The sequence below is a fragment of the Mercenaria mercenaria genome, chromosome 3 (genome assembly GCF_021730395.1).
Source record: "Mercenaria mercenaria strain notata chromosome 3, MADL_Memer_1, whole genome shotgun sequence".
NCBI classification, from domain to species: domain Eukaryota; kingdom Metazoa; phylum Mollusca; class Bivalvia; order Venerida; family Veneridae; genus Mercenaria; species Mercenaria mercenaria.
The window spans coordinates 43171921-43194666 of NC_069363.1; the positions used below are offsets into that span (position 1 = coordinate 43171921).

Below are 22746 nucleotides of genomic sequence, written 5' to 3' on the forward strand. Positions count from 1 at the left end.
GAAACATTTGATCTAGTCTGTTTGATATAAAACACGTCGCAGAACCAAAATGGATATAACAGAATGGTGTTAAACTTAATTCACACACACTGTATACGTTATTAGGTACATAAAATAACTCGTAAGAAGTCTGGGCACCTTCTAATTAATTCAGTGAAACATGTTACTTCTTGTATTTAACACTGTTAAAACACCACTACGGATTTACATCACATCGACCTATATTGGGCACCATACATGCGCCATAAAATAGAGCTTTACTATTTCATCTACTCCTTTTATGTAAAAGAGATATTGGGATTGAAATAATATATAGCAGAACCGTGTTTTAACATATCTCACCTACAGGAATCAGTTTACCAATGTTATAATTCAGTCTATCAACGCCCTCATGAAGTTATTAATTCACCGCCACGAGTGGTGGTGGTGGTGGTGGGGGGGGGGGGGGGGGGGGGGGGGGGTGCGGTTATAGGAATGGTCTCCGTCTGTCCGTAACACTTTCGTGTCCGCTCCATATCTCGTAAACCCCTGAAGGATTTTCATGAAACTTGGGTCAAATGATCACCTCATCAAGACAATGTGCAGAACTCATGAGTCAGCCATGTCGGCCCAAGGTCAAGGTCACAACTCAAGGTCAAAGGTTTTAGCCTTCAATTTCGTGTCCGCTCTATATCTCCTAAACCCCTTGAAGGAATTTTATAAAACTTTGGTCAAATGATCACCTCATCGAGACGATGTGCAGAACCCGTAAGTCAGCCATGCCGACTCAAGGTCAAGGTCACAACTTTGGGATCACCTCATCAAGATGATGATCATGTGCAGAACTCATGAGTTAGCCATGTTGGCTCAAGGTCAAGGTCACAACTCGGGGTCAAAGCTTGAGCCTTCCATTTCCTGTGCGCTCTGTATTTCCTAATCCCCTTGAAGGAATCATATGAAACCTTGGTCAAATGATCACCTATATTCAAGACAATGTGCAGAACTCATGAGTCGGCTATGCCGGCTCAAGGTCAAGGTCACAACTCAAGGTCAAAGGTTTTAGCCTTCCATTTCATGTCCGCTTTATATCTCTTAAACCCGTTGAAGGAATTTTATAAAACTTGGGTCAAATGTTCACCTCATCAAGACGATGTGCAAAACTTATGAGTCAGCCATGCCGGCTCAAGGTCAAGGTCACAACTTAGGGTCAAATGTTTGAGTCTTCCATTTTGTGTCCACTTTGTATCTCCTAAACCCCTTGAAGGATTTTCATCAAACTTTCATCACCTCATCAAGAACTCTTGAATCAGCCATGTCAACTTAAGGTCAAGGTCACAACTCAAGGTCAAAGGTTTGAGCTCAGTATCTCCTAAACCCCTTGAAGGATTTTCATGAAACTTGGGTCAAATGATCACCTCATTAAGACGATGTGCAGAATTCATGAGTCAGCTATGTCAGTTCAAGGTCAAAGTCACAGCTCAAGGTCAAAGATTTAACCTTTCACTATCCATAACAGTGGGATTTAGCTGTCTTTCAGACTGCCTTGTTCCTCAAGGGTAACACCTCGTATGGTTTTGATATATGTTGAAACATGGTTCTGCTGTATATTATTTCTTAAATACAATATTGCACATAGATATTCAGTCAACATGGATCAGGTACATCATACATAGATGATATATCAATGCAATGGATATAATCTTTCCACAGCATCGTTTTCAATCTTTTTCAATGAAATTTGAAATATGATTATGTCTAACTTTTGAGAATAGACTATAGGTAGTGCATGTAAAATAAATACACCGACTACTGCTTCAGGAAACTCCTACAAAGACTGCCCTGTGCAAACATTGACAAACATCACCAATATCCAACCAGAAGACAAATCCTAACTTAATGAAAACCAAACATATTTGATCATAATATATGTGCATTAAATGTTAAGCGTTAAAAACTGTGAAGTGCCACATAGAACATGACTATTTAACCATAGTATTTAGACTATTTAGACCTGTTACACCAGTAACGAAAAACTTATAATTGCACTAGTACTATTTTATCATTTGGACAGCTCTTCTTTCCCTTCCATTTTGTAGTTTTTGCTCTGTTTTTAAATGTATATATAATTTTTTAACATTTTCAACACTTGGAGTACCTGGAGGAATATTTGTTAGGAACACAATAATTGTAGAAATAATGTAGAATTTAAACCAGAAACAATATTTCTGCAAGACAGAACGTTGGCATTTGAAGTACATGTGATCAATTTAAGACAAATTTGTTCAAAGCAGAACAACCTTTCTTGAAAAGCTCTTCTACTTTATCTGAATAATTTGGTTTCATTTTTTATGAACAACAAAGGCCTATGAGGCGTACAAACCTGAAACAAAAATTCACCTGAGGGCAGGTCTCATAACAAGAACCTTAATTATATAGGATTTGGACATTTTATACAAATTTGATAAATGTCTGTTACTAGCGGTAGCGGCGATGAACAGACTGAAGGAGGGGATGGTGACCCAGGGTCCTTGCAGGCTTCCAAACAGATGAAAGAACCCAAGACTCCAACAAAATATCCTCTTAGTCCATCAAAAACATTCCCAAAGAAGAAAGGGAGAAACCCAAGTAAGAGTGACAAGAAAGCAAGCAGGGTTCACCACACCGGGCTACGGGTACTTTATACAGCCGGAAGACCTCCTTGGTATAATACTCACGGTGAACTTAAAGATGCATTTGTTATAGGTATGATATGTTTGAAAGATATAATAACACGACAATGTTTTGTTTACAAAGGTAGTCTAGAGGTCTGGTAATTGATTTATTGATGTTGCATTATATGGTAACTGGAGGGAAAATGTTATGATTATTTGTCAAAAATTTCTCTTAACACTTCTATATGTTTTATGTATAAATATGGTTAGCAGTGTGTTTCATTTTGGGAAGCCATTTTGACAGTAAAACTTTTAAATGATGTTATAGTTCAGTGATTTTTTCCCCTTTTGGGAAAAGGTCCGGTACCGGATAAATTGGGAAAAATATCGGGGTTTTTACTCAGATTGGGAATTTTTATAGTTAATTAATAACATCATTTAGAATGCTTCTTCTTTTAATTCCATGTAAATATCAAACAAACTGTTTGAATGGCTAAATCATGGTGAATGTCAATGTAACTAAGTTTTCCTTCTGCAGGCATCAAAATGCAAACTTAATTTGGTCATTTGGGGAATTTTTTTGATGATAATTGGGAAAAAAGATTGCATTTTTCAATTGGAAAAATGTCCTTTTAGGGGTACTTTATAAAGAAGGAAATAAATCGCTGTAGTTAATAATGATTTCCATTAGGCAAAACTCAAAAACTAAAAGAAAGTAAGAATGTATGAGAACAATACAAATGCAAAAATCGTGTTCAAAGAGAGTTAATATGAATTAGATATCTGTTTGGTGTAATGGATACTTGTAATTTTATGCGCTATTGTGTTTTTCTCGGGATTTAAGTATTAATTATAATTACTTCCTTTCCTGTTATCTGTAATATATTTAAAAGCAACAAAACAAACAAGAGGTATTGTTATTTATGAAAAGTTTATACATATTTTATTTAGAAAATCTTCAAATTAGGTTGGTTTGATAGCTAAGTTATAAGCTTATAGTATTCTCTCTGCAAGAACCATTTTCAGTAATCATATTTAGTACTGCCATTTCTGGACCCCTAGTCAACCCATATATAGGTTGCCTAGAGATCCAGTAACCCATAAGATAGTCTATTCTGAATTTAAAGCAGCATGCCTCCAGATCGTTCGACAACAAAAAAATAATTTTTTTTTGATATCTTGAAATAAATGCTATATTTCTTAAGAACGCTTTAAAACTTAATTACTGACAAACTTTATGTTACAGAAACACATGAGAATTTGCTGTTTTTACTACTTTTTACGATGAAAATCGAGAAGCATTTGTCACGCTTTTACTCCAGGTAAACTGTCTCGATGATAAATATCTATATTTTGAAGTCATTATCCACTACTTCAGCTATAGCTCTATTGGTTATGACGACGGGAAATGTCTTTATTGCCGCGGCGGTCCGGGGTACGATTCCCGGCGCGGTCATATTTCTTTCTTAATTTGGAATTTTTAAAATATTTTAGAAACAAAAATTCATATTCTAATGTTCATAATACGACCAAACTTCAAATTAAAAGAAAGATTATTTTTTAGCCAAATCTGGAGGCATGCTGTTTTAAGAAATCTTTGTTTAAGAGAATTGTTTGTACAATATTGCTCATTATCTATAATAATGTTTGTGTGTTTATACAGAAAAGCATTGAAAAATAGATCAGATTCTTATGTGTGAGACAATATTTGGAGACACCATATTGTGAAACTAAAAACACATAATTATATTTTTACCAGATCTGTGTTGAAAAAAAAATACTGCACTAGAACTTGTAACTATGTAATTGTTTTGCTTTTAGGTGTATATGGTGGGAGTGCATCTGGTAAGACAACAGTTGCGAAGAGAATTATTGAAGCATTAGATGTACCCTGGGTCAGTTTACTTAGTATGGATTCCTTCTACAAGGTAAACATATTGCATGATGGTTACTAGTTTACTTAATATAGATGATTCCTTCTGTAATGTAAAGTGCTAAACGTATTTTCGTATAATACCAGTTTGCTTAGTATTGATTCCTTCTGCAAGTTAAATGTATTTCATACTGCACAAATACCATATTACATTGATGAACAGAAAATATAGCGCTGATTAATAAAATTCCACTACCCAAGTCTAAAATCCTGTTGTACGTTTTATATAAAACTGTTTTTAAAAGCAAATATAAAGTTGTTGCTTATTACTATGCAGTCTTTGTATAAAGAATGAAGTTTTGAAATGTTTGCACAATATACTGTTTGTAGAACTTTATCGCATTGAAAGGTACTCATTCACAGATGGGTGTAAATATTGAATATTATAATGTACATTATGTCAATGTAACAGTTCAGGTCTTTTAACAAAGGGGAAGGGGTCTATTATTTTTTGTAAGAAATGGCTTTGTATTTTGGTAAAGCGGAATAAAAATCCGAATGTTAAAAGTCATATTTAGGGAAAACTGCATGATTTTGAAGCACTGAGGGTAATAAAAGCCTCTATTGCCTACTGTTGTTGGATTATACATATATGTGTATATATGTGTATATTTTACACTGAGAAACAGCTAAAGAAGTGAAATCCAGTATTTATTAGTGGTAAAGTTTATATGGAAAGCCACTTACATGAAATATATAATGTGCTAATAAACTATCTTGCCCAAAAATATGTGAGTAATAGGCATCATTGAGTAAAGTATGAAAATTCATTACAGATATTTAGACATGGTATGGCTTCAAATGTCAAATTGTATGAAACCGTAGGAATCAGTACGTGTGGTCGTGAAAAAGTATTAACAAAAAGTACATTAATTTTGTGCAGTCATAAGATATGTTAAGAAAAAGTTACCTTTGTAAAAAAAAATCATGAAAATTTAAAGAAGAGTTAAGTACCGGTTATATATTTGAAAATTACACTCAGGGCCATTTTTTTTTCTCGCAGGTACTTGGGGAGAAAGAACATGAAGCAGCTAACAGAAACGAGTACAATTTTGACCACCCAGATGCCTTTGACTTTGAGCTGCTCACCAAAACACTGCGGAGACTGCGGTCCGGAAAGAAAGTAGATGTACCAGTGTATAATTTTGTCACACATGCTAGAGAAAGTCAAAGTGTAAGTTATCTCTCTCTCCCTATATGTAGGGAGATGTATTGACTTTGTCATGTCCTTTAGTATGTGTGTCTGTCACAAGTTTGTCTGGACCACTCCTCTGAAACTGCTGTTGAGATTTGTACGAATGCTCTGACAGTACTATAGCTAGTTTCGCATATCGTTGGCATTTTCTGGTTGAAATGCATTTTGGTGAAGTTGTTTCTACTAAAATGTCTATCTATATTTAGGTTAATTTTAGATAAAATAGAGGATTACGCCATAAAGGTAGGTATCACAGTATAATTACCAAAATATTGTTAACCGTGTCTAAATGAGTGAGTTTCGAATAAAAATATCAATAAAAGAATAAGAAAACGAGCAATAGGAAAGTTTGACTGTACATAGTAGTGCTAGAAACTTTTGTTTATGTGAATAAATGTCAGGCATTTAAATACTATGATAATATTTATAGTTACTTAACAATTTCAGAAAACAATTTATGGAGCAAATGTTGTGATATTTGAAGGTATAATGGCCTTTGTGAACAAAGATTTATTACCAGTAAGTAGGTCTAGATATCTAGATATAATAACTATATTGTACTGAAGTCTATTTTAAGTGTTAATGGTCAAAATTCATGAAACTTGAACATTTTCAGACAGCTTCTAAATGTTAGCTTACCATAACATGAAGTGCTGAAGATCAGGATCCCCAGAATAGGATGGTAAAAAAATTTATACTTGTAAATGAAAAAGAAAATATTTGGAAAAATCAGAAACGTTTTATACTCGGACTTTTCACTGAAAAAACTTACATGAGTATTAAATGACATATTAAATGATCTGCCCAGTTAAGACAACCAATTTTTCAGTATCTTACTCTCCTTTTTTTTTTTTTAAACAATTTTAATTTTATTGACGTAACATTAAAAGTAATCTGGCGATGTTGCCAGTAAGTTAGAACAATAATTTCCTTTCACAGTTGATGGATCTGAAAGTGTTTGTTGACACAGACAGTGATGTACGTCTTGCACGTCGAATGAAGCGTGATATATCAGAGAGAGGTCGAGAGCTAGAGGGCGTACTTAAACAATATAACAAATTTGTTAAACCAGCATTTGAACACTACATAGCACCAACAATGAGCTTTGCTGATATAATTGTGCCAAGGGGCGGTGAAAACAAAGTAGCAATAGATCTGTTTGTACGTCATGTACATACTCAACTGAACAAGGTAAGTCACAAATACTGTGAAAGAGTTTGTGGGACTTATACTTCAGTATTTATCACATTATTGATTTAGTTATATTTTCCTTCTATAATATGGCATACTGGTTTACAGAAGTTATCAGGATTTTAAATAAACATGGTTAGATTGGCACCGTTCTGGACTGATGGTGGTCAGTAAGCGTATTTTGCTCTAATAATAACAATTTCTTGGGTTATTGTGAATAGTGTTGTAACCAGTCATTTTCTGATTACATTTTGTAATAACCTGATTGATATCACTTGCAGATTAAGTTATCATGATTTCTTTATGGTTACATTTAGTTTATGTTTACCTTTTAATGTCTATTTTATTGAAAGTAACAGGATGCTAAGTTGTATGGTAATGACGTTTCTTACGTTCTTAGTACTCCTAAACCTGTATTCACACTCGGGCTATGCCCTCATGCAGTATAGGTTTAGTTGTGCTAATCGCCACGTCAGACCAAGCTTTGCTGTTTGATAAGTGAGTTATCAATTTTGTATTTAAGACATTTTTAAAACAGAATGTCGGACTTCCAATAGTAAATACTTAAAAAAATATGCAGTAAAAAGAAACAGTTCAGACATACAGTCACAGTCGAGTAATTTCTCATCCTTATAAATTGGTCATTTTTCTCACAAATTTTCAGTTAAAATGAAAGTTCTCATATAACACAGTAATTATTGTGTTGAATATATAATCAATACTGCCAGATGAAATAAACATTGGCTTTGGTGATAAAATTCTAATTAACTGCCCCTAGAGAGCAGTGCATTTACTGTTTTGTAGCCAATAAATTGTCTGCGCAGCTGTCTCATTATATTAAAACTAATATCACATTTGGTCAGTAGTTTTTCACACTGAAGTGCCCTGTCTACCTGACTTTTAAATAGCATTATGGGTAATAAATGGCCTTCCTGTAATGATAGGAGGATTATCACCTAAAGGTAATTAGGAGAGGGCATAAAAAACATTTATTTTGTTAAAAGAAAAGGTCATTAATTGTTGAGAAAGACATAGTGTTTATTCGTGAAATGTCTTCAGACCTGACATGGTCTCTTGCTTGTTGGATTTCTACCTGAAAGATTACTACCATTTTTGGGGTAGTTATGATTTATACATTTCAGAAATGATTCCAATGAAACCAGTTTTAGTCCTGAAACTTGATGAACTAAAGCTTGTACAGACTTTTAATATTTTACTCCTGGACTTGGTTTTTCTAAGCTTGTTAAAATTGCTAAAAGCATGTCACACGAAAGCTGAAACATAATAGCAACTGTCTTAAATACTGCTAATATCAATTTAAATCCCCATTGTATCATAATAAAGTTAGGAGAGACTTGACTAAATGCTAATGAGATGGAAATATAGTGTATTGATTTTTACGTCAAATGTGATTACTTGTCGTAATTCTCTGCCATCATTATTTGTAGGATTGAATATTTAGCTGATATACTGATGACCTTTACAGCACTCAGTAGCTTACAATACTGCACAGGAATGTAGCATTTAATTGAACCTGAGTTTTATGTCATACATAACTGGCATATTGTTTTGACTTTCAGCGAGGATTCTGTCTCCGTCAGATAATGGCCAATGCGGGTAACAATGGTCATCCGCCACCATCATCCCTATGTGTGCTGGAATCCACACCTCAAGTCAGAGGCATTCATACATTTATCAGGTATGAGAAAAACAGGCTTAAAAAAACTGTCAGAACTTGTCTTTAAAAGACCACCCCTGGGACAGTTGGAAAGTAAATGCAGGATAAATTACACAGAAAATGTTTAAATCGTAAATGGACTATGGGTAGAGATCTTTGTCATGTGGTCTATGGTCACAGGTGATTAGCATAGGTTTGATTTTATTGTAAGTTTTATTTGATGTGTAATATAAACGTACATTTCTACAGTTTTCTATCAGCTTTGTTCCCATTGGAAATTAATTAGTTCTAGGTCTTATGAACATTGAACTACATGGAATAAAGCCCTTTACTTCAGATTTTGACAGCTATATTTGATATATAAAATGATACCTGACAGTATACGAGAAATGAATTTTGTATATTACAGGAACAAAGACACTGCGAGAGACGAGTTTATATTCTATTCCAAACGACTGATGAGACTGCTCTTTGAATATGCAATGAATTTTCTACCTCATAAGGTATAGAGATCTTGGTACCTGAAAATTCAGATTGCATCCAACATTGCTTTCTGTTAAAAAAAGTATAACATAGTAACTAATTATTTATTAGCTCGTCTGAGGTATATTGTCGTCACTTGATTGTCGGTGTCGGCGTTGGTTAAAATTTTTTAGGTCCCAACTTTTTTCAAAAACTGTAAGAGCTACAGCTTTGAAACTTTGCTCTCTTGTTTATCATCATTAGGGGACTATGTAGGCCAAGAACCATAACTCTGATATGCATTTTGTCAGAATTATGGCCCTTTTTGTTGAGTTTCTTGGTTGAAATTTTTGTATATGTCCATCATTTTTCAAAACCTATAAGAGCTACAGCTTTGAAACTTTGCATACTTGTTTATCATTATTAGGGGACTATGTAGGCCAAGAAATATAACTCTAACCTGCATTTTGTTAGCCCACCATCATCAGATGGTGGGCTATTCAAATCACTCTGCGTCCGTGGTCCATCCGTCCATTAACAATTTCTCGTTATCGCATCTCCTCAGAAACTACTGGGAGGGGTGTGTGTGTGTGTGGAGGGGGGGGGGGGGGGAATTTTGACCAAACTTTGTCAGAATGATGCATTGGTACCCTAGTTGTGTCCCCCTGAAAATCAGACTGGTTCAACAATTTTTGAGTGAGTTATGGCCTTTTGTTTATTTTGATTTCTAATCCAAGTACTTAATTGGTTTTTTATGGCCTTACCTGTAGAAGGGTCATAAAGTCTGCAGATTCTAATGAGATAATGATTCAAGTTGTTCATTATTTTCCTATTACATCTCAGCAGTGAATGGACTACCTTAGCAGATTGATGATTAATTTGTTTAGTACTCAGATTTCTGGGTTTAATTTTTAGTTATAAGTAATTATATGTGCATTCTTTGTATCATAATAAGAAAAAAGAAATAAGTGCATATAACTCATTAATGGTGTCATCTCTCTTGTTTAGGGTATGGGTTTAATTATTAGTTACCAAGTTTTAGGATTTTGAGCTAGTCTTGAAATTTGGAACATTCAAAAATGACTCAATGGTGGGCGCCAAGATCACTCTGTGATCTCTTGTTAGAATTATGGCTTTTTTTGTACTTAGAAAATCTGAACTACATGTATAACTCTTTCTTGCATATTGTCCAGAACTTGCAGACGGGCCATGGCACCCATAAGCGGTGCACTTGTTATGATTTAACTGTCATACTTCATTTTTCATGCAGAAAGGCAATATTTAATCTAAAAGAATTGATCCTATTAAGAAAAGTGAAGCTGGTAAAAGATGACTTCTAGCTAACCCTTAATTATGAGAATATATGTAAACAGTCAGATAGGCATTTATGGTTATTTGTTGCATTCTCATATTTACTGATTTTTGTCTTACAGAAAGTCAATATTGAGACAGTGCAAGGGGTGCCATATGAAGGTCACAGACTGGACACAAAAAAGGTACCGATCATTTAGTCCGCTTAGCTTTCGAAAATGAAATATAAAGTAACATTTCACTTTCACATCTAGATACTGATTTCTCTCTAAGCTACAAGTATTTGAATTCTGGCTATGAAAGTAATGTTATGCAAAGATGTGCGAATTTCCACCTTTTGGATGGGAAAACTGTGCATGCAGTATTATAATGAAATTATTATAATGAAATGACTGAGTTTACTTTCTGAAAAATTGCCAACCCAACTAGCTCAGTAGGTAAAGCAAAAGACAGAATCAAGCGGTTTTGAGGTTGTTCCTCGGATGAAGCATGTGTGTTCCCCATGGCAATTTTTAGCTCGACAATACGAAGTATATGGAGAACTATCCATAATCCTACTCACCCCGGCGTCTGCGTCTTTCCGTGTCTCCACCTTGGTTAAAGTTTTTTTTTTACACTTTCTCTTTTTATGCCCCCAAAGGGAGGCATATAGTTTTTGAACCGTCTGTCGGTCTGTCCGCAATTTTCGTGTCCGGTCCATATCTTTGTCATCCATGAATGGATTTTCAAATAATTTAGCATGAATGTGTACCACAGTAAGACGACGTGTCGCGCGCAAGACCCAGGTCCGTAGCTCAAAGGTCAAGGTCACACTTAGATGTTAAAGGTCATTTTTCATGATAGTGCATTGATGAGCGTGTCCAGTCCATATCTTTGTCATCCATGGATGGATTTTCAAGTAACTACGCATAAATGTGTGACACAGTAAGACGACGTGTCGCGCGCAAGACCCAGGTCTGTAGCTCAAAGGTCAAGGTCACACTTAGACGTTAAAGGTCATATTTCATGATAGTGCATTGATGGGCGTGTCCGGTCCATATCTTTGTCATTCATGCATGGATTTTAAAATTATTGGGCATGAATGTGTACCACAGTAAGACGACGTGTCGCGTGCAAGACCCAGGTCCGTAGCTCAAAAGTCAAGGTCACACTTAGACGTTAAAGGTCATATTTCATGATAGTGCAATGATGGGCATGTCCGGTCCATATCTTTGTAATTCATGCATGTATTTTAAAATAACTACGCATGAATGTGTGGCACAGTAAGACGATGTGTCGCGCGCAAGACCCAGGTCCGTAGGTCAAAGGTCCTAAACTCTAACATCGGCCATAACTATTCATTCAAAGTGCCATCGGGGGCATGTGTCATCCTATGGAGACAGCTCTTGTTTCTCTTATCTCTGTAGTTACTTGATGGATTTGCTTTAAACTTAAAATAATTATTCCTCATCATCACCCGCATCATCTGGCACAAGGGCCATAACTGTCACACCAATATTTCATGAATTATCCCCCCTTTTTACTTAGAATTTCAGGTTAAAGTTTTGAGGCAATTTCACTCTATCTCAATTATTACTAAATGGATTTGATTCTGACTGAAAGTAGTTGTTCCACATCATCTCCCACATCATATGATACAAGGGCCATAACTCTAGTACCAATATTTAATGAATTATCCCCCACTTTCACTCTATCTCAGTTATTACTAAATGGATTTGATTCAAACTTATAATAGTTGTTCAACATCATCACTCACATCATTTGACACAAGAGCAATAACTCTTGCACCAATATTTCATGAATTATCTCCCCTTTTCACTTAGAATTTCAGATTAGAGTTTTGATGCACTTTCACTCTATCTCAGTTATTACTAAATGGATTTGATTCAAACTTAAAAGAGTTGTTCCATCTTATCACCAAAATCATATGAAACAAGGTGCATTACTCTGGTACCAATATTTCATGAATTATGCCCCCTTTTACTTAGAATTAAAGGTTAATTTTGATGCATTTTCACTATATCTTAGTTATTACTAAATAGATTTAATTCAGACTTGAAGTAGTTGTTCCACATCATCATCCACATAATCTGACACAAGGTGCATAACTCTTGCACCATTAATTTATGAATTATGTCCCCTTTGTGCTTATAATTATACTTATTTAGTGTTTTGATACACTTTATCTTTATCTCTCTTATTACTTAATATTTTTGCAATGTTCAATTGTTGTCATATATTGAAATCATGAACTTATTACAGATTGTTGGTGTATCAATTCTGCGAGCTGGTGAGACAATGGAACAAACATTATGTGAAGTGTACAAGGATATTACTATAGGAAAAATATTGATACAGACCAACTTGGATACAGGGGAACCAGAGGTAATACTTTCTTACTTTCTGTGTTGTTTGTAAGTCTAGATTAAGCCTGAGAAAAGGCTCATATGACATCTCTTAGGATTTACTTGTCTGACTACCTTACCTTTTGTGTTACATTCACTATTTACAAAAATAACCAGAACTCTGAGTCAATAAAAATGTTATACCTGAAGTCACTTCCATCCTGTAAGTGATATGTGATATTTCAGCTGTACTGGTTAAGGAAGATCTAAAATGTAGGGCATGTTGCGGCACCTTTGTAAAACCTATTATAGTCCAGCTAGAAAGCTTTTAGTCTTTTTGACTGTGGAGCACTAACAAAAGCACCTATGGTTTAGTGATTAAAAGAAAACAATAACATAAAGACAAAGTACATAGCCACAGAAAGTCCTCCAAAATGACAAAAATGCTGCTTTTACATTTATTTCAACTGTACACATAAGTATGACAACAAGGCTATTATTATTCCTTGATTTCAAGTTTTGCCACTATTAAAGTAACTTTTTATGAATGCATCACAGAAAGACATAGTCTTTTATGTCAAATGTTGACCGAATTTTTAAAGTCAGAAGATTTAAATGGAAAAAAGAATCTACCTTATTCTGATACTACATGTTATTTTTTGCAGTTACATTACTTGCGTCTACCAAAGGATATTAAAGACTCCCATGTGATGTTGATGGATGCAACAGTTGCCACGGGAGCAGCGGCCATGATGGCTATACGGGTGTTACTGGACCACGATGTTCCAGAGGAGAACATCATTCTTTTGTCAATGCTCATGAGGGATTCAGGTATACATAGTAACATACTCAGTATGAAACAATATTGTAAAATCATTTTATCAGTATATAATTGCATTATTTTTATAAAAAATGGCTATTTTCTCGGGACATGACTGCGGAATTCAGATTGTGAAGATAGAATACATGGAAATTATATATTGTTTGGGATTTAATTTTCATAGATTAACACAAATCACAAGATTTAGGTAAATAAATCCTCAACTGATACAGAAGATTTCACAATCTAATGATAACATAAGCATACTTTTAAATGCATCATCATCATCATCATTAAAAAAAACCCATCAAAGCATTGTCTACGGTACCATATATGTTGCAATGGATTTAAGTAAGATCGTTTTGAAGACATCTTTGATTATTATGTCCCCCCTTTCAAAGATGAGGGGGTCTTTTGTTTGGCTTATTGTTGGTTTGTCTGTAGACCATTTGGTTTATGGTCAATAACTAGAGAGTGCTGGGTCTCACCATGGTCAAACTTAAGATGCTTGTCTGTGTTCAGTAGATCACCCCTAAAGTTTTTGAGGTTAGTAAGTCAAATGTCGAGTCACAGTGACCTAGACTGGCCTGCAGTTGTAATATTTCCTAGAGTGATTGCCTGTGGTCAGATGGTCTGTACAGTTTTTAGGGTCAGTAGGTAGAAAGTCAAGGTCACAGTGACCTCAAGACAGAAAATAGTTTCAGCTCAATAAAGAACTCTTTGGTTCTCTACCATCTTATGATGTCGGCCTGTAGTCAGTACATTACCTCTGATGTTTTTCATACTATTAAGTCAAGGATCAAGGTCACAGCATACAATATTACATACCCACTTGCCTCTAACAGGCCATCAATAGAGGCATATGTGATTTACAAACAGCTCTTGTTCTTATTTGATTTTTTAAAAAAAGAAACGGAAAACTTGATAACAAAAGTACTGTTCCTGCAAGAGTTATCTCTCTTTGGCTGTTCTGCCGCAGCTTGAGAGTTTGGACTTTCTTCTCTGTAAGCAAGTCAGTGTGGAGTTAGATCTACCTCAGGCTTTATAGATATAAAGAAAACATGTGTATTATATTTCCAGGTATTCACACAATAGCATATGCATTCCCTAACGTAAAGCTTGTCACAACAGCTGTGGATAAAGAAGTGAATGAAAAGTTCCATATTGTTCCAGGCATTGGTGAGCAAACTATGTCTTTCATATTTTGTTGCAGTATGAATTTGCAGGTCTTTGTCTGTATGCATAAAATTTGGAGGGGCCTGGGTAGGGTAGGGGTGCAGAATCTTGGAGGACAAGAGCCCTCCGAGAAGCACTGTCTTGTGAAAATGTGAAAATTATAAAGGTAAATATTATGCATGCCACAGTAGCTGAAGCAAGACACAAGGAATCTGATTCATAAGTGTTATTAATTTAACTTAGTCTTCAGTTTTATAATTTTAAGTAGTTGTAAGGGATGTCAGTGAATATAAAAATGTCATACCTTGAATATCAGATTTATTTCACTGTTCACATATTTCAAAGAAAACTATAAAATAACCTTAAGTTAAGCCTTATAATGCTGGACACAATTGAATCTGTAGTCTGATCAAGATCTGTGCTGTTTGCCATTCAGTCAGTATATTTTTTGGTAAACACACCTTTTAACAGTTAATGGCACTGTACTGTCCAAGTTGTAAGATGGACAAGTTCATTATGGAAATTCAGCAAGGTAAGGGTTAAATGAAATTTGTCATCCCCCGCCGATGAAATCGGGAGTGGGGGGTATTGAAATGGCGTTGTCCGTGTATGCGGTCGTCCGCAGCCATTTCTCAGTAACTAGTGGGTAGAATTTCATGAAACTTGAAATAAACATGAACCAACATACTGCGATGATACCCGTCAAGTTTTTTTTTGGATTGGTCACCTGGAGTTATTGCCCTTGATTTAATGAAAAATGTCCGTCTGCAGCCATTTCTCAGTAACAAGCAGGTAGAATTTCATGAAACTTGAAATAAACATGAACCAACATACTGCGATGATGCCCGTCAGGTTTTTTGTTGGATTGGTGAATTTCCCTTAGAGTTATTGCTCTTGATTTAATGAAAAATGCCCAAAGATGTCCATCCGCAGCCATTTCTCAGTAACTAGCAGGTAGAATTTCATAAAACTTGAAATAAACATGAACCAGCATACTGCGATGATGCCCGTCAAGTTTTTTTTACAACTCTCCTCTTCCCCTTGACACAATTTAAAGAAACTTCACACAAGTGATCAGTACCAACCCTAATTGTGCATGGGGCATGTTAGGTTCTTTCAGAAAAAAAAATGCAGAATTATGGGACTTTGTTTTTGTTGTTATTTACTATATACATAGATTCTGCATATATAATCTTGTGCGCGCCTAATCTGAACCCATGCACACAACTGAATGAAACTTAACACAAGTGATCAGTAGTAACCCTAGTTGAGTATGGTGCATGTTAGGTTCATTTAGAAAATAATTCTGCACAGTTATGGGACTTTGTTTTTTATTAATATACTATATACATAGAGTCTGCATATGCAAATTTGTGTGCGCCTAATCTCCCGAACCCTTTGCATATAAGGTTCTTTCAGAAAATAAATTTGCCGAGTTACGGGACTTTGTTTTTGTTACTATACTATATACATTGAGTCTGCATATACAATCTTGTGCGCACCATCTCTCCTCATCCCCTTGACAGAATTGAATGAAACAGTATCAGCCCTTTTTTATGCCGTTTTTAGGGCCGATATTCGGCCCCATTCCCCAACCTGAAAAGTATATATTTTTCCCCACCTTGTGAAAATTTTCCCCAAGCAAAAAAAAATCGATTTCAAACATTTTTGCTCGTTTTTTACGTCCCGCAATAATTTTTTCATGTGCCAACTTTTAAACCTTTCTATGACGTCATTGATCAATATCGCAAGGCGCTATTAAGGTTTATGAATAGAAAACAAGCGTTAGTTCGGCATCGCTAGGTGCTTATTATTTTTTATAGTAAATCAAACGTTTCGTTGTCATACAAAACAATGTCACATAATTCCCGCTGTTACGTGAAAAAAATAAATAAATCGGTAGCAAAAGGAACAAATCGCATAGATCTTTTGTTTAAGCAAGGAGCACTGTCAGGTACAAATGAAAAATCCGATGACAACACTGAATCAACACTAATCTTGTTCATGTCGATTCTTCGACCGGCATCTGCTGCTGGAACAAGGACCTTGTGAACACCGACATTGATGCCATTATAGACATTTTTAAACTCAAGCGAAGAGACATTGCTCTTTAAAATTGTTGACTTGAGTAAAATAAATTGTTAAACTAACAGTGCTTACTTTGGTTTCTATTGATAATTCATGAAATTAAGTTGCTAATATTCTTCATTGTCACATTTCATTTTCCCCAAACCAAGGGTTTCGCGATGTAAATTTTCCCCCTCAAAGGGTCCCTGTACCTTTCCCCAAATTCTCATAAAAAGGGCTGAAACTTCACACAAGTGATCAGTACCAACCCTAGTTGTGCATGTTACGTTGTTTTAGATAAATATTCTGCAGAGTTATGGGACTTTGTGTTTTGTTACTATGCTATATACATAAAGTCTGCATATGCAATCTTGTGTGTGCCTAATCTCCGGAACCATTGCACACAATTTAATGAAACTTCACACAAGTGATCAGTACCAACCTTACTTGTGCATGGTGGATGTTAGGTTCTTGCAGAAAAATATTCTGACTATATATGACTTAGTTTTTGTTACTATACTATATACATAAAGTCTATATATTTACATAAAGTCTATATACATACAGTCCACATAATTATGCAATCTTGTGTGCGTCAAATTGCAATGTACAATGCAGGGGAGTGGGGGAGGGGGTGTATATTCATTACCTTGATAGCTCTAGTTCAGTTTGGGCAATATCATTTATTATTCGAAGGGGTGTTCACTGAAAATTTACTGACTGAATAGCGAACAGTGCAGACCATGATCAGACTGCACTTGCCGCAAAGGCAGAATCACTTGCTGCCAGCAGGCTAAGAGTTAATCATGCTGAAAATTGCAATGCCTTTTTAAGCTAAATATTATTCATTAAAAATCAGAAGAATGCCAAAATACAAGGGAATCTTCAAGATGATCATTTAAGCTATTATGTGTACATGAAGACAAATAAATGAATAAATTGAATGTAATTAAGGTCATTACATGACAAACTAATCTTATTGATCCCAATCATGTACCGAAAGTTAGTTCACATGTAATATGTGCATTTTCAGTCTAATTTTCTCAGTGTCTAATCTTCTTTTGATGAAGAAAAAATGAGAATCTTTGGGGAATGCAGTTGATTTTGATATGGACCAAAGAAATAATTGATTTTTTTACTGTTTGGGTAAAAAAAAATAGATTTTATTTGACAGAATATCCATTAGGAAGACTGACAGAATATTCAAATACTAAAATTAGTATTTGTTGCCATCCCTTTTAGTAAATGTATGTTTCCTATATTTTCAGGTAATTTTGGTGACAGATACTTCGGAACAGACTATTACGACAGAGAGGAAGTGTCCTGATGAAACATCATCATTATCATCATCATTATCATCATGAAACATATCTTCATTATCATTATCATCAGTCTTGTCACATTGCTCCCATCATCAGAATCTTGATGAAACATATCATCATCATCAGTACTATCTTACTGGACTCATCATCATCATCAGTTTTCTGATGAAACATGCACTCAATCATTTTAAAAATGTAAGACCTGCTAAAATTATTGTCTATTTCAGGTAATACTTTTGATAACAAAATAAACATAAACCTATTACATATGATTACTAGCGTTTAATTTTGAAATCACTCATGCATGAAAGTAATTCGGAGCATATATCATGATTTCCAATCTGCCGTACATTTGGTGCAATATGGTCAGTAAAATGAAAATGTCTTCTCTGTTGACTGACTCGTTCTTAAAAATCATATTTTTGTTAGAAAGATTGTTGACTTTTTCATTTGTATATGCATAGGGAGTGATTTTACAGTACTTTGAATATATCTTCCAAAGTTTAACATGAAGCAACAAGTTACTCTGGTAAGATATTTCAAAGTTTTTATAATTTTAGGCAGGTTTTAAAACTGATAGCAGAATAAACTTTTGTTTACACCTGAAACTCATTGTTAATAAGCACAAGTATAGACTGTTTTGATCTTAAAAATGTTCAGTAGGTGTTGAAGAATACACAAAGTCATTTTGAGGATAAATACTTTTTGCTGATTTGATCAGCATATCGGGAGAAAATCCTGATTTTGATACATCTTGGGTCATTTTATGACTTTTTTGTAGTGTGTGTTTTGTGAAGCTTAGGCATTTTATCATTACATTTTATTTGTCAAATATGAGTTATAAAATAACTGAAAGTCCTGTAAAGTTTTTTTTTTGTTTTTTTTTTAAACCTTTGTCAAAACGAGAAGTGACGCAGAGCTATGCAAGTGTTGCATTTTTAAAGTTGTTCAGTGCATCAACATTGTCCTCAGTTTGTCACATTACAGTCATGATGATGATGATGATGATGATGATTTATAAGCCTCAAAATGGTTTCAAGCTTTGCATTTTTGGCTCAGTTTTAGTGGCTAATTGTTATCATCATCACTCACCATCACTGTCAGTTTCGTAGTGTTGAGTGTATCAGAGTCCACGTCTGTAGTCTTATGACAGGACTGCCATTTTCATTATCATCAGCATCATCAGTTCCTTAATGCAGATGTCACAGTGAGTGTCTGCAGTCTTGTAACATGACCACCATCATCGTCGTAATCATCCTAACAAACAACTGTGGTTGTTGCCAGGGGCAACATCATGTTGCTACTAATGTGTTCTAACTGGGATCATTATCCCTATCCTGTGATTATAAAATGCTGCCGTTTTGATTTGTATGGACTGAAATCTCATTTTCATTTTATGCCAATAGATCTCGTATGTAACTGGAAAGTCGTGTTTCTTTTTCAAATTTATTGAAAAATAGATCTTCACCTCAATGTGTACACGTGTATGAGAACTGTGTTATAATAAGCTGAATGTGTACACGTGTATGAGAACTGTAATGTACTTGGAATACACATGAACTTGTGTTTCCTTGAACTGTGAATGTATAGTGGACAGGTGTTAGGTACTGGTGTACTAATTATGTCTGCTGTATAATATTTAATTTGGTTCATACTGAATAATATAACATGCCAAAAATATCTTGATAATCATGATTATCATTATCCGTAGGTTTGTATATTGTACTTATTGCTCATGCTGTGAATAATTTTTGTTGTTTGAAATGTTGATTCTTATATTGCCGAGTCCTGTATTTAATCATTGTCTATTGGTCCACGTGTGTACGTTGACATTCATCGAAAGAAAAAATACCCATATGTCACCATTTTACAATGGTCCATTTTGATGGGATTTTGCTGAAATTTGTGTTCAGTATTCATTTATGTATGAAAATGTTTACTACATATGAAATATGAAAGATCTAGAAGTTTTAGAGTTGTTTTAATAAAGGGCAACAAGTATTACTTTACTCACACTTATATAGTACATTTGTGTATGTGAAGCAAAGCAATGCCATATTTTTGTACAACATAATTTTTGATAGCTTGATATTTAACAAGTCTTAGTTCGGAATGAACATTTTATATAGAAGTATTTCACCTTTATCATATTTATAATGTCACCTTTATCACATTTACAAAGTTTGTTTTAAAAGCAGAGCTTGTTAAAGTAAGCATTATCTGCTATGTATTTTATGAGTTTGTTTTTAACCCTTATCATGCTGAACTCGATTGATTCTGCCATTGCGGCCAGTGCAGATCATGATCGGCCTGCACATCCGTTCAGTCTGATTATGACCTGCACTGTTCGCCATTTAGTCAGTATCTTTTTGGTAAGCACCATTTTTAACAGTTAATGGTACAGTCCAAATTGAAAGATGTATAAGTTCATTTAGAAATATAGCAGGGTAAGGGTTAAGAATGTTTTCTCTTTCAATCAGTGAAGATCAGTTTTACTGGATACTGCTTAAGAATATGAAGGAATGTTGAGATTGTTTAAACTCATTTTTGGTAGAGTTTTGTGTAGTGGTCATAATTCAGGCTTAAAATAAATGTACATACTAGTTTCTTTTAAAGAAATGTAATAAAGAATTGTTGGAGATGTGAGGAGAGTAATAATCTCTTTTTTATAGTAATAATCTCGATAATCTCTTCTTATTTTGTAGTAATCATCTCTTTTTTGTAGTAATAATCTCTTTTTTGTAGTAATAATCTCTTTTTTTGTAGGTAAGTGTAAAATTTTATGAAAACCAATGTCAGGGCTTTGCGACCAGTATGGATCCGGATTTATGCAGTCTGATCATAATCTGTACTTTTCACTTAAAAGTTGCATACAAATGCTGAAATTAATAAACACACAGTATGGATGTGGGGATAAACAAACAATAAACAAATAGTATGGATGTGGGGATAAACAAACAGTATGGAAGTGCACAAATCTAGATCCCTGCTGGTTTCAAAGCCCTTACGTCGGTTTTTGCACAGCGCCGTTTTAGATAATCATAGAGGATAACAAGATGCATAACATTTCTCTTTCTGCAGTGTGAAGAAATGCTGCATGGTGATTAAGACCTTGTAAAGTGAATGTTTGAAGTTTAACTCCATGTATATTTACAACATGGGAAACCTTGAAATAATTTATATGGAATTGTTACTTATTTAACTTACCTTGGGAAACATTCTTTTGCTACACTATGTAATTTTAGCACTTGCTTATAATTACCTATACCATTTAAACTGGCTGTCAGTTAATTACCTATCTATAGACAAAATGAAAATGTTGATCTTTTTGCTTCTATTTACTTGCTATTGAAATGTTATATTGTAAGCATTTTTTCTTCCCTTCTTAAACATTCTGTTAATATTTCCATGGTCATTTTTTACACCAGCCCTTATAACACTGTAGTGTTTACATGCATGTCCATCCATGTATATATGCCAGTTCTTCACTTATTCTAGTCGGTGGCTGTTCCAATCATTTGTATTTAATGGCTGTTTCACCCACATGTATAAGAGTTCTCATGACATTAAAAAACAATACAAACATGTACATTTATGATACATTCCTGTTCATTCCTAGTTGTAATTAGACAACTTTTTATTTGATTATAATAAATTTTTAAGGGCGGAGTTAAGAGAAAAACAGTTACTAAAGAGTCATATACATCCCATTTGCAACTTAAACCAGTGATAGATTCTTGCTCGCTTTACTATTCATGTAATAGCAGAAATATGATATACACAAAATGACATTATTTGTGTAAATACCCTACTAATACCATGGTTACGTAACCAGACTGCTGCTATTGTGAAAAAAAAAATTAATGTAATGCATAGGAGGCCTCCACTGACGAGTGATAAATGTCGTTGATTTAGAATCGCGTGTCTCTCACATCAGGATAGAAACTTTGCAACTGCCATTATGTGAAGAAACCATTTAGCTAGCTTGGGGAATTTAAGGTAGATCTTCCTAGGCACCTTAATGTGCCAGTAGTAATGCATTAAAAGGGCACCTGGAACATTCTCCATGATCAAAAAAAGGTAGAAGGTGGCAGTATTGACCAGTACTGTGTCCTGTGATTTAACTCCCAGAAACAAGATAATACTGTATGTAGTTTCTGATGAAATATAAGTGTACAATTCAAGTATACACAGAGTGCTTTGAATCTCATTATGTTCTATTTATAACTTCAGTAGGTGCTATTTCACAACTCGGAAACTACCTGTGTTATTCCTATATTTATCTCAGTGGTACTTTGTTTCCATGGTTATGTATTTGTAAATAATGGTTCTTATTAGAATGTGTGTGACTTTTTATCATGTTCTTTTGGTATGATGGTATTAAATGCCTCCGCTACTACTTTCTTTATAAAATTAACAACTTATAACATATTTTTGTCAAGATTTCTAGCTTTTCACTTTCTGCGAGACTACCCTCGTCTTGAAGGTCTGTCTTTAGGCAATCGAAATATACCAAAAAAATATGGGGTTGACCATAATGCAGTGAAACCATGGTCACGTGACTGAGACACATGATGAAATGCTAATATTGCATAGGTAGACATCAGGAAATACCT

General features: G+C 34.6%; 1 protein-coding gene across 3 annotated transcripts in view; it reads left to right on the forward strand.

Moving 5' to 3' along the window:
- The window catches only part of LOC123524958 (uridine-cytidine kinase-like 1), a 352168-nt gene extending 329661 nt beyond the window's left edge, over positions 1 to 22507 (forward strand). For all 3 annotated transcript variants that reach the window (XM_053538308.1, XM_053538309.1, XM_053538310.1), the window contains exons 2-13: positions 2459 to 2721; positions 4452 to 4558; positions 5567 to 5737; positions 6206 to 6277; positions 6698 to 6949; positions 8530 to 8648; positions 9037 to 9130; positions 10523 to 10585; positions 12663 to 12785; positions 13411 to 13576; positions 14646 to 14744; positions 18077 to 22507. In XM_053538308.1, the coding sequence (XP_053394283.1) occupies positions 2459 to 2721; positions 4452 to 4558; positions 5567 to 5737; positions 6206 to 6277; positions 6698 to 6949; positions 8530 to 8648; positions 9037 to 9130; positions 10523 to 10585; positions 12663 to 12785; positions 13411 to 13576; positions 14646 to 14744; positions 18077 to 18135 (1588 nt within the window). In that variant the 3' untranslated portion in view covers positions 18136 to 22507. The remainder of the gene's footprint in view (positions 1 to 2458; positions 2722 to 4451; positions 4559 to 5566; positions 5738 to 6205; positions 6278 to 6697; positions 6950 to 8529; positions 8649 to 9036; positions 9131 to 10522; positions 10586 to 12662; positions 12786 to 13410; positions 13577 to 14645; positions 14745 to 18076) is intronic.
- Positions 22508 to 22746: the final 239 nt, after the last annotated feature.